The 15,971-nt window shown below is 42.1% G+C and overlaps 2 protein-coding genes and 1 long non-coding RNA gene across 3 annotated transcripts in view; 2 read left to right on the top strand and 1 right to left on the bottom strand.

The window, feature by feature from the left end:
* The window catches only part of LOC110953702 (ankyrin repeat and IBR domain-containing protein 1-like), a 24,824-nt gene extending 13,928 nt beyond the window's left edge, over nucleotides 1–10,896 (top strand). The window contains 15 exon segments of the mRNA XM_022197844.2: nucleotides 627–715; nucleotides 802–946; nucleotides 1,092–1,252; nucleotides 2,000–2,088; nucleotides 2,327–2,457; nucleotides 2,579–2,713; nucleotides 2,959–3,045; nucleotides 3,136–3,202; nucleotides 3,450–3,595; nucleotides 5,297–5,475; nucleotides 5,710–5,761; nucleotides 5,919–5,975; nucleotides 6,132–6,255; nucleotides 6,627–6,754; nucleotides 6,757–10,896. Coding sequence (XP_022053536.2) covers nucleotides 627–715; nucleotides 802–946; nucleotides 1,092–1,252; nucleotides 2,000–2,088; nucleotides 2,327–2,457; nucleotides 2,579–2,713; nucleotides 2,959–3,045; nucleotides 3,136–3,202; nucleotides 3,450–3,595; nucleotides 5,297–5,475; nucleotides 5,710–5,761; nucleotides 5,919–5,975; nucleotides 6,132–6,255; nucleotides 6,627–6,754; nucleotides 6,757–8,109 — 2,943 coding nt within the window. The 3' untranslated portion in view covers nucleotides 8,110–10,896.
* The window catches only part of LOC127535977 (uncharacterized), an 18,616-nt gene extending 4,825 nt beyond the window's left edge, over nucleotides 1–13,791 (bottom strand). Inside the window, exon 1 of the long non-coding RNA XR_007944904.1 lies at nucleotides 13,655–13,791. This is a non-coding gene — a long non-coding RNA (uncharacterized LOC127535977). The remainder of the gene's footprint in view (nucleotides 1–13,654) is intronic.
* snrpd1 (small nuclear ribonucleoprotein D1 polypeptide) lies at nucleotides 11,771–15,855 on the top strand. Its single transcript, XM_022197848.2, has 4 exons — nucleotides 11,771–11,917; nucleotides 12,888–12,964; nucleotides 13,676–13,867; nucleotides 15,622–15,855. Exons 1-4 carry the CDS (start codon nucleotides 11,787–11,789, stop codon nucleotides 15,696–15,698), a joined length of 477 nt encoding a protein of 158 aa, XP_022053540.2. The 5' UTR covers nucleotides 11,771–11,786; the 3' UTR covers nucleotides 15,699–15,855.
* The last annotated feature ends 116 nt before the right edge of the window (nucleotides 15,856–15,971 follow it).

Below are 15,971 nucleotides of genomic sequence, written 5' to 3'. Positions count from 1 at the left end.
GACAAATAAAGTTTTCTGAATCTAAAGGCATGCATTATCAGCAAAATGTACCTGCACATAGGAAGCTAAATGTAGTAAACGGTGCAGCTGTCAGTGTCCCATTTGCTTTAGTAGGCCAAATGAATTGAATTTGTGTCAGGTGTCTTGTTTGTTTGATGATAAAAGGTTAATATCTAATCGGCGTAGAACAAAGGGGGTCATAGGTCAGCTTCCCAGCAATGATTTGTCATTCTACACTTTGTACTTGTGCATTCGCTTTAGCCTCTGGTTCACTGTTGGTCCTCAACTTGTCTGCTTGCAGGTTGAGGTTAAAATTTTAGGTTTTCAAATTGTTCATATGCATATACCAAAAACTGATTTAATATACCAAAAAATGTGTGCAAAATATATGCCAGTGTAAATGACAATGTTACAACAATGTGTCCTCGCAAAGTGCAATAGAATTCACCAAACACTATTAAAGCAAGAATATTTTAGATTTAGCTGCTTTTTTGTTCCTCCTCTTTGTGTAATAATGAAAATGACTTGGCAAGTAGTAAAAAACAATCTAGCAAATGGAATGTAGCAACTTTATAGGCACTGTTAGAAAGTAAAAATCACGTAATTTCCCTCGTTTCTCCTTGCAGTGTGGGATCTGTCTGTGCTCTATCTCAGTCTTTGAGGACCCGGTGGACATGTCCTGTGGTCACGAGTTCTGCAGAGCCTGCTGGGAGGGGTAAGGGTCAGAACTTGTGCTGAATAAATGCTGCGGTACGCGATGATGCAGGTGTGTTTTCATCTGTTTGTATGTGTGTTTCTCAGGTTCCTCAATGTAAAGATTCAGGAAGGCGACGCTCACAACATCTTCTGTCCGGCGTACGAGTGCTACCAGCTGGTGCCGGTGCATGTCATAGAGAGCGTGGTTTCCAGAGAGATGGACCAGCGGTATCTACAGTTTGACATCAAGGTAGAAACACACAATAGTGGCGTGCATTTTCTCATTGAGACCAAAAATGTTCCCTCCCTTGCCTTTTGTTGAATCATGTCTGCTCTTCACATTCCCTGTATGTTCTCTGACATTTACTTTTGTCCTCTCCTTCTCTCTATTCCAGGCATTTGTGGAGAACAATCCGGCCATCCGTTGGTGTCCCGCAGCTCGTTGTGAACGGGCGGTGAGACTAACCCGACCAGGCCCGGGAGACAGTGACCCTCACAACTTCCCCCTGCTGCCGTCCCCAGCTGTCGATTGTGGCAAGGGTCACCTCTTCTGCTGGTAAGCACCGTGATTTGTTACTGAAGACGGCGATTGACTTCATACAGTCATCTCTACACTATTTTATTGACATGTAAACGAGCAAATTCTGACACGTCTCCTGTTCAAGTACAAACCAGCTTAGTATTTAATATTTAAGCTACACATGTTGTCCTCCATTCATTTTATAGCCACATACAGCTGGACTGAGGCTGCTGTGTTGCTACGATTGTGCACCCAGGATTTGACAGCATTAACCCCTCGACGCCTGAATTCATTTACAATTAAATTTGAAAAAAATGTTTGCGTGTTTTTGCTTTCCAGCTGATGCTAAAATTAGTGGAGATTGTTAATTTGTCTCGTACACATAGAACAGATAAATCATAAAAATAACCGATATATAATATTTAGGTCCCGTGAGAAACCAGGGCTTGCAAAAGGTTCCGAGGTACGTATTGAATATGCACAAACCGGCACTGGGGGAACGGATACGCTATCTCAGCTGCAGTCTGAATGAAAGTGGTATGTTGCGAATTTGTGAAAATAGGCATTCAAGGGGTTAACAAATCTTGATTTTTGAAAAGTGTACCGTCAATACTTCATTCTTAGTATATGTTTGCATTGTGTGCACTTGTCTGAACTTTCATCTTTCAAGGAAAAAGTGCCGCTCATTATTCTGCTTTAGCCTTAGTGTATTGTACTGTCTTGCACTCATACATTGTATTTTACTAAACCTACTTCTCTGTTTGTCGTCCTCTCTGTCTGCAGGGAGTGCCTTGGCGAGGCCCATGAGCCGTGTGATTGTCAGATGTGGAGGAACTGGCTGCAGAAAGTCACAGAGATGAAGCCTGAGGAGTGTAAGGCTGCCCCGTTTGTGTCTGTGGGAATTTTCAGTTTTACCGGGGATCGTTTTAACTGCACCTCAGCGAGCTGGCACCACGATAAGGCAGTTAACAGCAGCTGTCAGAGCTCCCTACCAGGATGCGTCCAATATATTTTTATAGCATACTGGCAGCTGTTGAGGTCACTGATATTTGCCAAATGTAAAGTGTGTCTGCAGTAGAGATGTTTTTAATGTGCGTGTTACCTCCACAGTGGCAGGCGTGAGCGAGGCCTATGAGGATGCTGCTAACTGCTTATGGCTGTTGACCAACTCCAAACCGTGTGCCAACTGCAAGTCTCCCATTCAGAAGAATGAGGGCTGCAACCACATGCAGTGTGCCAAGGTAAACACGCCGATGTCTCTGTCAGCACTGTGGCACCATCTGCAAAGATTATATATGTAAAAAAACATGAATTTTGACCTTTAAATGTTGTTAATTCTGTGTTTAATTTCTCTCTCTGTAGTGCAAGTATGACTTCTGTTGGATCTGTCTGGAGGAGTGGAAGAAGCACAGCTCATCAACAGGAGGCTACTATCGCTGCACTCGCTACGAGGTCATCCAACAGCTAGAAGAGCAATCCAAAGAGATGACTGTAGAGGTAAAAGCATTCTCACAGAGCAGATACACACTCAGCTGATCACACACAGGTGCTCACTGATATAAGATACATTCACACAAATATACTTCTACCTGCTCACATTTAAACCTGCAGAAAATACTCCGTCTCCAGTCACATAATACTCGATTGAAGCACATGTTCAGATGCCCTGCAGCACTCAGTCCACTCACACATAGTGAAACGTACACAAGCTGTCTGAATGAAATAGTCTCATTTTGTTACAGGCAGAAAAGAAGCACAAAAGTTTTCAGGAGTTGGACCGTTTCATGCACTATTACACTCGCTTCAAGAACCACGAACACAGCTACAAGGTAACAAACTCTGCATGATCACATTCTACTTTCCGTTCTGATGTCACTACATACGTGTTGAATGTGTGTTTTCTCTCTTCTGCGTGTCAGTTGGAGCAGAAGCTGCTTAAAACGGCTAAAGAGAAGATGGAGCAGCTGAGCAGAGCCTTCATTAGCCGTAAGTGTCTTGCTCTGATCTCAGCCTGTTTAAAGGACCTGCATCTAAATGGAGTTTCAGTAAGCTGCTAGTCAGCTGCAAGTCATTTGCCTGAGAACAGTGTACTTGTTGAAATTGCTCAGACACAAATAGATCATGTCTTTCAAAGCTCAAGCCCAAGCTTTGGCCTGCTTTGGTCATAATACATTAATCCTGTTTCCCTTTATAATGCAGCCTGGCTAAATGTGTGTCTGTGCTTCTGCTGCAGGTGAAGGCACTCCTCCAGACACACGTTTCATTGAGGACGGTGTGTCTGAGCTGCTGAAGACGCGGCGCGTGCTGAAGTGCTCTTATCCATATGGCTTCTTCCTGCAGCAAGGCAGCACCCAGAAAGAGATATTTGAGCTCATGCAGGTAATCTAACACAAAAGTGTCAAGTACACATCCTCTGTAAGAATAAGTCTAACTTTAAAGCCCCTCCAGGGATTTGTTGAACCTGCTGTATTCATTAAATCTAATCCAGTTTCTTTATATATATTCTGTATGTGATGTAGTACATGCAACAATAACAACATGTTCAAAAGAGCAAAGCTAAAAACGGGGTGAACATTTAAAAAAAATAATTTGTACTGGTAAGATTAGATCATTCAGAACTAAACTGCTCAAAACACAGAATTAGTGCTTGTCAAGTCTTTGGCTACTAGTTTCTGTATTTTGTCTGGTCTGGTCTTGGTGTTGTCATAATCATCATCTCCTGCTGAGGCTCTGAAAGACCGAGGCAAACAAACGCATAAAACCATCCTAAATTCATTATAGGCCTCATAAAACATCTTGAAGTAAGAGTTTAATGTGGAAAACTGCTTTCATAACAGGTAAATATAATAACAAGAAAAGCACTGAGAGAGCGCAGTACTCCGCCAAGGCTGCTCAGTCGTTTTATGGTTTCCAACGGATGAAATCTATAAAAAATTTGTGATCCACAGCGGTCGATTTGTAGTAGGATCGCAATCATTTGATCATCAGCAGGTAGCTGACATACTGTTCACTTGTAGTCACAGTTACGCCGTGCCGCTATTTCACAACGATGCAGAAATCTTTAACAAATCCATGGATCCAGACGATAAGCTGCATCACTGCTAAAATCTAATCAGGCGGTTCTTGTGTCATTTCTGAGCTCTGAAAATTTCATCCAAATCTGTTAGTCTGTTTCTGAGTAGTGTTGCTAACAGACAGACAAACAGACGGACAAACCAGTGCCAATCGCCACAGAACTCCGCCTTGTTTCTTGACAGAGTAATAAATGAAATGCGCAGTAGGACTTTTTTATTCATGGGGTCTGTGTGGTTAAAAGTGAAATCAGCAAGTCTGAGCTAATACACCTGTTGTCAGATTCAGAAAAATCCCTCCACGGTCCTTTGACTGTTTGACATGCAGTGTTCAACATAAAATATTTTAAATGTTAATATTTAAACTGAATTCTTAAGTGTTGGTGCAGCTTGTAATTTAGTTTTATACTTAAAGTTAAATCAGCTTCATTGCTGGAGGGCTGGACCCGAATGTCCGAACAGTCGGTCCTGACGGTGGAATCCGAGTATTTATTTTGAGATCTGAATATTCGGATCACAAACGTCCCCCTCAGACGTTATGAAGTGAACTGGAAATTCAAATATTTGTCATTAATTGGGGCCGAATATCCGGAGCCCACAAACTGCTGTTCGGGTCAGCCCTACAATACAGTTACTAGCATAACGGTGTTAAAAACAAGAAGTAATGCTGCTTTAGTGTTAGCATTATTACGCCACATGTTCTTTGCTCATTTTAGTGTCAAAGTTAGAGCGATGTAATGTTTTTTTAGGCACACAAAATATTGAGTGTAGTTAATTAATGAGCACTCCTACAGAGCTTTGCTAAAACATTTGAACATTTGCCTCCATTTCATCTTCCGTCAAACACTTGAACACAGAAACTCGAGTCTCCTGGGAGATAAAGAACATTCCAAATTTGCTCAGCTTATTTTTTTATCTGCAGTTCAAGTTAAACACGATTCGCAAATCCCCTTTTTAAATTTGAATGTCATTTGTCAGCGTCTGAGTTCTCGACTTTCTGTCTTCTCAGACCGATCTGGAGATGGTCGTGGAGGATCTGGCCCAGAAGGTCAACCGGCCGTACCTGAGGACGCCGTGCCACAAGATAATCAGTGCTGCCCGGTTGGTGCAGCAGAAGAGGCAGGAGTTCCTGGCTTCAGTGGCCCGTGGCGTCGCTCCCAACGACTCTCCTGAGCCGCCCCGCAGGAAGTACGATAAGCCCTCACACACACACACACACACACACACACACACACACACACACACACACACACACACACACACACACACACACACACACACACACACACACACACACACACACACGTAGAAAATGTAGTTCACTGCATAGAGACGCTGACAGGGACACAAGTATGAGCATAAATACTTGGTTTCTTGGTTTATCACTGTCAGAAAACATTCTTGTGTGCGCCTTTGTTTCAGTTACCCAGGAGGATCGTGGGATTGGGAGTATCTTGGCTTTGCTTCCCCCGAGGTAAACAGAAAAACTCCTTTAGTTGCACCTCACAGTAAAACACTAACTTTTTTTGTTCTGCTAACCTTTTGGTTCATGCTTAGCTCATGCTACTTCCTAAACCTGTTAGTGCATGACTCATGGCAGCAGCTGACACAGTTTGCTTATTTGTGTTAAGATGGGAAGTCGTCACTCTGTACTGGGAGCAGGAGATCAAAGAGAGAGGCAGTCACAGGTAATGGACCATGGTTTCTGGTCATATTGAGCCAAAGCATGAGCTAAATTCTGTTTTCTTTCTTATGACTATGATGCTGCTCGATACGAAATAGCTTCTCAAGACAGCTGCGTAGAGTTAGCTTTACAATAACCTACGCTGAACGGCTCTTTGCAGGATTATGCTGACATCCAGTACCGTCGCAGACCCAGACCACGGCGCAGAGGTGACATGCTGAGTCTGCACAACCTGAGAAGCAGCAGCAACACACCAGAGACCAGCAGGAGGAGTGACAACTCAGGTCTGGAAAACATCTTAACATTCTGGATAAGAGCCTCATATAAAACCTTACTTAACAAAAAGAGTGTGGGGCGTTTGTCGTACTGTGTTGTGCTGTAGTACTCTTTATTTCTGTATAATACTGTACAGAGCAGAACAGATTTATGGTGACATTTTCACACCATCTCTGGAATCCTGATCCAGATCCATTTCTTGATTCCATTCATAAATTTAGACTTGTCACTTTACCAGACAGCCAGTAAATTGAATTTTACTTTATTGCTTCATCAATCTGGTTCAGTTGAAGCACATGGAGGCATCGATCATCTGGATCAATTTGTAATCGAGCCACACAAAGCGGTCCTTGTTGTAATGTTATGTGTTGTGTTTCAGAAGGCACAGAGAGGAGTGAGGGTCGCAGGAGAGCGCTGGGCTCACTGGATGAAGATGACCCCAACATCCTTCTAGCCATCCAGCTGTCGCTGCAGGAGTCCCGCAGAGAGCGAGGGCTGGAGGGGGGCTAGAGGGGAGAGTGGAGCTGGACAGAGGACTGGAGAGGAGGACAGGTCCCACAGGAGACCTGGGTGATGTCGCTTTGCACTCTCTCTCCACAGAGGGGCCTCCTGGAGCCAGAGGCTCGTCCTTCCCCACTTCCCTCCTGGATCCTCCTCGCCCCCCTAACAGGACAGACTCCACCTCCCAGCCTTCCATATCTAACTCCCTCCCTCTTCCTCCCCCCCCTCCCTCCCTCAGTGCAGAGCTGCTGGAGCTGGGAGACAGCCTTATGAAACTGGGGAACATAACCACTCCTTATGAGCTGGACACACACACACAGGAGCAGCTGTGCTCTCACCACACATACAGCCTCAGCAGCCTCACCGCTCCGTACACCACTGAACCTGCTTACAGCGACTGCAGCCACAGACAAGACCAGACTGCACTGAGTACCCCGTATGTGCTCGATCATATCACCATCACAGACCCCCGTTATGACAGCAAAGAGCAGAGTTACTGCCACTCCACTGCTTATTTAGCTGAGGCTGAACACAGTGCCTCCTGCGCCCTTGAACGTACTCAAAACCCCGCCCATCCTGGTTCGTATAGCAGGGAACAAGCAGCCACGTACGACAGCGCCCCACAACCAGACAGCTCTTACAACCCCTGCCCAGAACACAGTAGCTCTTACACTGCAGAGCGTCCCACCGCCTACGCTCTCGACCGCCCCACGAAGTCCGACCCCCAGCCCCCCGCCCAGTTGTGCCTCCCGTCTCCAGAGCTCGAGCCGGAGCTGCTGCTTTCGCCGGTGATTCCCCCCGGGGGCCCTTTCACCCCCAGCGACCCCCAGAGTCTGGAGGCTTTGGACCCCACAGCCAGTGCTCAGCTGCTGGACAACATCATGGCCTGGTTTAACAACAACATCAACCCCCAGAACAACCCCCAGAGCCTGGCCCTCATCCCCTCCCCACCCACCACAGAAACCGACTCCTCCCCGGACACGCACACTGAGACTGAGACCGAGAGCCAGACCTCCAGGGAGGTGACCCCCGCCCTGATCTGGCAGCCCCTGGAGGGCGAGCCAGAGGTGGACAGAGGGTCGGCAGGTCCCCCAGCAGGTGCTGCGGGCGTGGAGGGCCCGAAGACGTTGAGGCCCAGCACTCTGGAGCTGGAAAACAGAGACGCTGGAGACGAGGGCGTGGATGCAGGGTGTGTGGCTGACCTGTCGCTGGACGAAGCACACACACACCCGTGCTCACACTCCCAACGTGGAAACAGTCCCGCACACACTGCCCCGGCCACAGAGAGAGACTTGGACCTGGTCCTTCAGTTAGAGGAGGACCGGTCGCCTGAGTGGGAGGAGCAGGAACACCTGGTGTGACAGAACAATGTAGAGGGAAGGTAGAGCCAAGTGCAGGAAGAGATCAGAGCGAGCGATGGAAGAAAAAGAGGAGAAATGAGAGTGAAGCACTGATAGAGAATACAGGATTTAATAGTGATGCCTCTGTTAAAGATGCTGGTCTTTGGGGGTTTGAGTGTTTATTGTCTGTATTATACTGTATCTAGAGAGGACATGAAGCCCTGCGGACTTTGTCCAGTAACGATGATGTCATACGCAGTTTGATTATTTTTAAGTGCTTTTCTGTCTGCTCTAAACACAGGCATTATTCTTTGAAGCAAATGAGTGTTTAAAACCAAGTACATCAATGGAAAAGCTACTGATATCATACCACAAACAAAGCGACACGTTTCTTTGTTTTCTTCTTTTATTTATTCCCCTGCCTCTCGTGTTCGTCTTCTCCGTTTTGTTCAGGGTGAAGTTTTGGTGCTGATCACGCTGAAATCCAAACTTGCCTCGTCTAACAACACTTGATTAACACACTGACCCAACCATGAGCCCGTTCAGAGCTCCGGGAGCCAAATATGACGATAGCTGTAACCTTTGGAGCCTGTTTAGCGTGCTGTACAATCAGAGGGCCTGATTCTGGTTTTTGGACCTTCAAGCACACTGTGCCTGTTTTGTTAGTGCCAACACACTACTGATTCTTTCCCTTTGGTGACCCGTCTGCTGCAGAAATGTCACACTGCTGCGGCGTGCTTTAAAAGTAGTCCACTCAGAAACTGTCTCGTCCCCCTGCAGAGGAAGGTCAGTCAGCTACAGAGCCCTTAAGCTTAGTGGAGACTCGGTGTGATGGGTGCTTGTTTTCAGGAGGGACTGTCTGTTTTTGCTGCTCAATGCACCGTCCGGCTACTTCCAGACGGCATCAGAGATGAGCTTTCATCCATCATCCCGTGTGCAGTATTTTACAATCACTTTGGCTCAGTATTTGTTTGCAAAACTCTTGACTGCAAACCAAATTTTGGCACCGAATCTCACATAAACCACCAAATGAAATGAAATGAGGTAATACATCAAACAGTATAGAATAAGTTTGTCTCTGAATTTTAATAATGCTGTCAAACGGTAATTAAATTCATCAAAACGAAGCGAGCAGCAGAGGGGGAAAAAAAGCCATTTATGCTGAAGAGTGGACTCAAAATTATGAATTAAAGGTGGAGTCAGCGATACTAATCCAATATATTTGTTGTCAAATTGCTCCAGACTCCACCTTTAATATCGTTTAAAAAGAAAAAAAAAACAGAATGGATAGCAGACTTCCTACACACAGAGTTTAGTGCTTCACAAGAGGCACCGATTTCCATTGACTGGATTTAATTAAATTGATAAACAAAATAAAATATGCAGCAGCACTTTAAGTGTAGATAAAAATCTGACTTTACATTCCAGTGCAGTCTTCATACAAGTCAAAAATAATGGCTGGTTTTGTCTTCTAAAACACTACAAACATTTAATTTTAGCACAGTTTACACTACTGAATGTGTTGTAGTATTTGCTCAGTAAAGTGAACATGAAATTCAGTTCACACATTAAGAGTTTTACACATTAAATCTGAGCCAAAGCCAACCTAAAATAAAAAATACTGTAAATAAAAGCTAATTTAAAGGATTTCTAATTGTTTTCATCATATCTGTCCCACTACTGATGGCTACTATGGAGGACATGGGTTGGGTTTTACTGTAATTTAACCTTTTTATTCCTTTATTCCTCATTCTAGAGACGTGACATTTCTTCCAGTGGAGACCAGAGTTGTTGGGGTCTGTGTGCCTTTTTTGTTTATTTGTTCATTTTGTTGGTATTTATTATTAGTGTCATTGCTTTTTTAAACATGCTGAGCAAAGTTGCTGATGAAAAATAATGAAATAACACACCACTCTATACACTGATATATGCTTTATCGATACACCCTTGGTTTATCTTAACTTCAGTGGCAGTTCCCGATTTTTTTTTCTTTCTTTTTTTGTTCATTTTACTGAATCAAAAACAGTTTTGAGGCTGTCTGAAGGAATCCATTTCCACTTTCTGTGGACTTTCAGCGGATTTGATTTCACGAGGCCCTTTAAATGTGACTCCTGGGTTGTTGTTCAGCCTCAATCTTTAAAACTTTCTAGCCCAAATATAATGTTTACAAAGGAAATTAAACACTGCCTGCTGTGATGAGATATGATTTGGTGCTTTTGGGGACTGAAATGATAATAATAATGGAGTGTTTTGATGATACTTTTATGGCAAACAAATGTAAAGAAATGCTGTGTAAGAACAAAGACTGACTCGGTTCATAATACTCCATCTGGTATCACTTATAATTAATAGTCTTGAGCTTTTTTAAAGTGTGAGATCGGAGGTGACGGAGGCTAAAATGACAGCTTATGTGTCTTTTTATTAAACTGTGAAGGTGCTGAAGGTTGGTTTACACACTTTAGGGTTACACAGTGCAGCGGTAAAAACATTAAATCTGGAGTCTTTATTTTGCACAAGCATGCTGCTGACAGGCAACATGTGGACTAACGGTGGTTTTCTTGTTTTGTTTTTTCATTTGGAATCGACAAATGCTGTCACACAAAATGGTCGTGTGCCATTTTAAACTTCACGCATAATGTTTTATAATTTATTGCTCCCTCAGCCAACGACAGAAGAAATGAAATTGCACTCTCATAGATTATACTTGATACATTCCCAGCTGGGTAACAGAAAGGTTTGATGTGTGGCCAAAACTATAAATGAAAGTGTCAGTGCAAAGTTTACTCTCAATAAAAAGAACTGAAAGTGTGTTGCTGTGAGAATTCTTTTTAGATTGTTCTCATTTTTAAACATCCTTCAGGAAAAACAGCCTGCTTAAATCTTATTTTACTGTATGTGGATTATTGATCAGCATTCCCATCATTTTGTAAAAGTTGTTTGAAAATCCCAGAAGTTCTTCTAAAACACTAAATATTTTTAAGGTATCTTTACAATGTTTAAACTCTCCTCCAGTCATCTGGATGAAAATAACACCTTTAACCCTCCTGTTGTCCTCACTTACAGGCACCAAAAAATATTGTTTCCTTGTTTTAAAAAAATCCAAAAATTCAGCAAAAAAATTCCCCAAATTTCTAAAAATTTGCAAAACCTTCAGGAAGAAAATTCCAATAATTCATTAAAAATTTGCCTTGAAAGTTTTATTTTAAAAAATATCCCCCAAATGTGGCAAGAAAATTCTTGTAAATATTTTCAAAAAATGGGCAAAAATCTTCCTAAAAATATCTAAAGTGATTACACATATATCAGTAAAACTTCTGAGAATTTCTTTAAGAACATTCACATAAAAATCAACCAAAATCCAGCGAAATTCACTGGATTTTGGTTGATTTTTTTGTGTGTGAATGTTCTTAAATAAACATTTTTAACATTTCTATTTTTCCACCAAAAAATGTTCAAATTGCCAGTAGGTGAGAATGTGAGTGTGATTGTTTGTCTGTGTACGTAGCCCTGCGACAGACTGGCGACCTGTCCAGGGTGTCCCCTGCCTTCGCCCGAGTCAGCTGAGACAGGCTCCAGCACCCCCCGCGACCCTAGTGAGGATAAAGTGGTGTATGGATGGATAGATGGATGTTCCTCCTTCCGCCGTCACGTGGCGCTGTTTTTCTCTGGTCCGTTTCTTTGCTGTTGTCGCCCTTCCAATGACGTCGTATCTGCGCGACTCAAACGTACCTAGTACATCAGCGGCCTGTTTTCAGAGGATCGCTGCAATTTTTTTCTCTCCGGTGGAGAATTTCTCTCTGCGGTTCATCACCATCATGAAACTAGTCAGGTAAGCGGCAGCGAGAAGTCACCGTTTACCGACGACGTGAATATTAGCTGATAAACTGGAGGCGGTGGGGCTGGATGGATGTAGATTTAAAGTGGAGCGGCGGGATGAGGCGGGAAGCGCTGCCGGGATGAATGGAGGCTGTCTAGTGATACAATAACCCGCCGGGCTCCAAACTCTGATATAACCCAAAATATATACCCATATCTATATGTTAGTGTAATTAATGCTCGACTGGGTTAGTTGCAGTTATTGTAGTATTTAAAACAAGCTTTTATTACCGTATTAACGCTACGTGGATGTTAGTTTAGCCTCAGGCCCAGTTTCTGTTCAGCTACTCTCTGCAAACTTGTTCACTTTCTTCTTAAAATTGAGCAACACCTGCAACCAGAAAGCTAGGTGTGCATTTATAATTCTTTTAGCTCTTAAACTGAGAGGGTTTGCGCTGTTTCCGTCGCTTCCTCGGAGTCTCTTTGTTTTGGTGCTGAAGGCTACATGGCTAGTAGCTAACAGCAGTGTTGTGCCTTAAACTGTTATCATGTCTCTGAACTGTTTTATCTGCTCTATTGTCTACATTATAACCAGCCTTGTTGTTTTGCCTGCTGAAATTGCTTTCAAACACCGTATTTATCTTATATAATGTGCTATAACGTGCTAGGAGGCCCTACATTGTGACTTAAATGTTAATAATGCATTAAATTGACTTGACTTAATTCAGGAGGGTTCCATTTAACAACTGTAGCCCATATAATCTTGTTAATCATAGCCTTAACATTGGAAACAACACTACACTATTGCCTGTAGTCACCCTAAATGCTATGTCTGAGTGTGCTATTAACCGATAAACATTAGTTTTGGGTCAACTGGCAGACTTCAGACTAATCTCTTTAGCAAGTTGTGAGGTACAAATGTGAAATGTTGCGTACAGATGTTCATGTGCTCATGCTGAAATCTTATTCATTGGTGCTTGCAGGTTTTTGATGAAGCTCAGCCATGAGACGGTTACAATCGAACTGAAAAATGGCACCCAGGTCCACGGCACCATCACAGGTAAGAACCAAGATTTCATTCAGTTGCAGAAATGCTACTTTTTACATTTTTAGGGAACAAAGGTCTGTCAAGGCTTATATTTTTGAAGGAGTAGGACTGTCCTAATAATTATAGCTGCAACTCACAATTGTTTTTAATTGTTAGGTCAAATAATCTGTTTGTTTAATCTGTCATTTTTTCAAATGCTTGATTACTTCCTGTATCTACGCAAAGTGTCGGAAAATGGACAAAAATGTAGATCAGTGTTTCTCAAAGCTCTAGATGAAGACGATCTATTGCCGTGCTTTGTACTGAAAGATATTCAGTTTACTGTCATAGGAGAGTAAAGAAATATCTGGAACTCATACTAAAACATTGCTTAAGCATAGACTAATCTCCTAATACATCTGTTTACTCTACTTCAGGTCATTTTCTGTTCATCTTTCTAGTTTTTAGTATTAGTATTGAGTCACTTTACACACTTAAGACACTTGAGCTAACAATGTATTTTTTTAAATGTACAGTTTCTGTTGTGAGACAGCTGAATGAGGAATAAAACTAATGTGACTGTAAGTTATTGTTGTTGCTGTTGTCACACAGTTGTGCTCTCTTATTGTCTTTCTCTGGTCTGATGCAGCTACTTCTGTCTTCAGTAAATTTCAGGGTGGATAATAGGTGGCGACTGTGTTCATTTTAAGGTTTTTTTCATACCTTTTTTTTCTGTTTTTGTAGGTGTTGATGTGAGCATGAACACCCACTTGAAGGCGGTGAAAATGACCCTGAAGAACAGGGAGCCCACTCAGCTGGAGTCTCTCAGCATCCGTGGCAACAACATCCGCTACTTTATCCTGCCGGACAGCCTCCCGTTGGACACCTTACTGGTGGACATCGAGCCAAAGATCAAGTCCAAGAAGAGAGAAGCAGGTCAGTACTATTTTAAAAACAGGAGTATTATCCAATATATGCTTTCCTCTTATGTTGCTTTCTCAGTCGGGTCGTATGGAATTATCAGTGGAAGGATTCGGGCTGCTTTTTTGTGGTTGATTGTAAAACATTTCAGATTATAGATATTGTTATGTTAGTGCAGGTTGTATAGATTTACTGTGATTACCTTATTGCATTAGTGTTCTTCCTGGTATTAACATGTGCCTACAAACACTTGTTTCTTTGTAAAAATCATGCTATTGAACTTTATGTCATCCATTTCATCTCTCTGCTCCCTCATATTACTCAACCTGTTTGCTTTGCAGCACTGGTCTGGAGTCATAAATTATCGACATTTTTGAGCGAAGACAGAGTTATGTGATCAGTTAGTCTGTCATCTGGTCAGCAAGATTACACAAGAATTTAGTGGTCAGCTTGAGCTTAAATATGGGAACAACATGTTTTAAATGTAGGTAAAAATCGTGCAATAGAGCATTGTTCTTGGTGGAGGATGTGATCTCTAAATGTCTTTCTAGGTTTTCTAACGTTTTGATCTAAATGGGGCAATGTAGGTTGTTTTATTATATTTATTTTTATCACATGCTGCTGAATGGAAAGTGGTGGAGGCTATTGTTGTACTGCTATGTCACTGTTACAGGGACAACAATGATGAAACATGCTTTTGTTTTTTTATGGTATGGCAGTAATCTGATGGAGAGCATTTTCTGTGATAATGCAGGATTTTTGATGACAATTCACTTTATTGCTGGTTCTGTATCCACAAACATGCGACTATGTTTAGTTGTTCTAACAATACAACAGGTCACAGCAACCTACATGCAAGATAAGATGATGCAAAAATTAATGAACAAACTTTTTTTTTCCCTGACACAACACTCAACATTTTTTTGTTGTGTGTCATTAATGTGAGTGTGGCTGTACTCTATTGAGAGGCCAACACACTAAAAACAAGTGGAGAATGATTAATAAGGGCATGATGCCAAACTAGTTGATCTGTAATAGCTGTATGATGACTTGGCATTTATTCGTTTCTCCTTAATGTTGTCCTGTAATTCATTTATTCCTCTCACTTTGGTAAATTGTGCATTTATTGAAGAGCATCGAGTATTACATCTTCCTGCCACAATATCTTACGTTATTTCAGTTTCCAACATTGAGCTTATGGGGATGTGAGTTGCTCTTTTTTTTATTAAGTTTTATTAGGATTGTCATTGAAAGCTGAAAACATCCTGCCTCTCTGTGAGGAAGACAAATGTTAATTTACGATAATGTGGTTATGCATCTATGTCAAATCTGGGGGGGTTTAATTCAGCTCAGAATCAGAAAAGCCTGCATTACCAAATGAGTACACACAAGGAATTTGACTTGGAGTGTAGACATGTAGTACCTAGGAACAACAGACAGTCAAATAATAAATATACAAATCTAAATCTGTGAAATTCAAAATAAAAGATGCTAGAAGTATAAGAAGTACTATTTAAAGTAAGCGTAAACAAAGTACTGTTTAAAAAAAAAAAGACAAATTTCCTTAGAACAGGGTTATAAATTAAAATACAAGTTAAGTAAATTGCAATATTGCACATTGTTATTAAGGTATTGCACTGTGAAGGTATCACACATGGGGTTGAATACTGTAAATGTATTGAATGTTGCACTGGACTAAATGTTTAATCATCCTCACAACTATTCTTTGTTGCTGCTGAGTGTTTGACTGTTGATGTGTTTCCTCTCAGTGGCTGGACGGGGACGAGGCAGAGGGCGAGGGCGTGGCAGAGGAAGGGGACGAGGACGAGGTGGTCCAAGGAGATGATCACACAGCTGTTTCTCATCACCTCACTGTTTGTACAGGATTATTTTTTTTCTTTTGCTCAGAGGAAGTGATTTGTGAATTTGTGTCCTTATGTGTTGTTTTTGGTTTTTTTCCCCCTTATTTTGTACATTAAAATGCTCCTTTTTCAGAGGATAAACTTGACTCGGTGCATTATTGCAGCTTTGGCGACTCTGTTTCATTTTATTTTCTTACGTTGTTTTAAAACGAGGTTGAATATGGTGGTCAGAGGACATTTCCACGCAAAGACACTTT

This window comes from Acanthochromis polyacanthus, chromosome 11 (genome assembly GCF_021347895.1).
Source record: "Acanthochromis polyacanthus isolate Apoly-LR-REF ecotype Palm Island chromosome 11, KAUST_Apoly_ChrSc, whole genome shotgun sequence".
Classification (NCBI taxonomy): domain Eukaryota; kingdom Metazoa; phylum Chordata; class Actinopteri; family Pomacentridae; genus Acanthochromis; species Acanthochromis polyacanthus.
The sequence above is the reverse complement of the archived record's forward strand: the minus strand, read 5'-3'. Positions and strand labels throughout refer to the sequence as shown.

Bases quoted from the DNA above. Each gene is read 5' to 3' on its own strand.
- snrpd1 (XM_022197848.2), top strand. From the start codon at position 11,787: ATGACGTCGTATCTGCGCGACTCAAACGTACCTAGTACATCAGCGGCC. The intron at 12,965-13,675 runs GTAAGAACCAAG...CTGTTTTTGTAG, and splicing joins GGTCCACGGCACCATCACAG to GTGTTGATGTGAGCATGAAC. The intron at 13,868-15,621 runs GTCAGTACTATT...GTTTCCTCTCAG, and splicing joins GTCCAAGAAGAGAGAAGCAG to TGGCTGGACGGGGACGAGGC.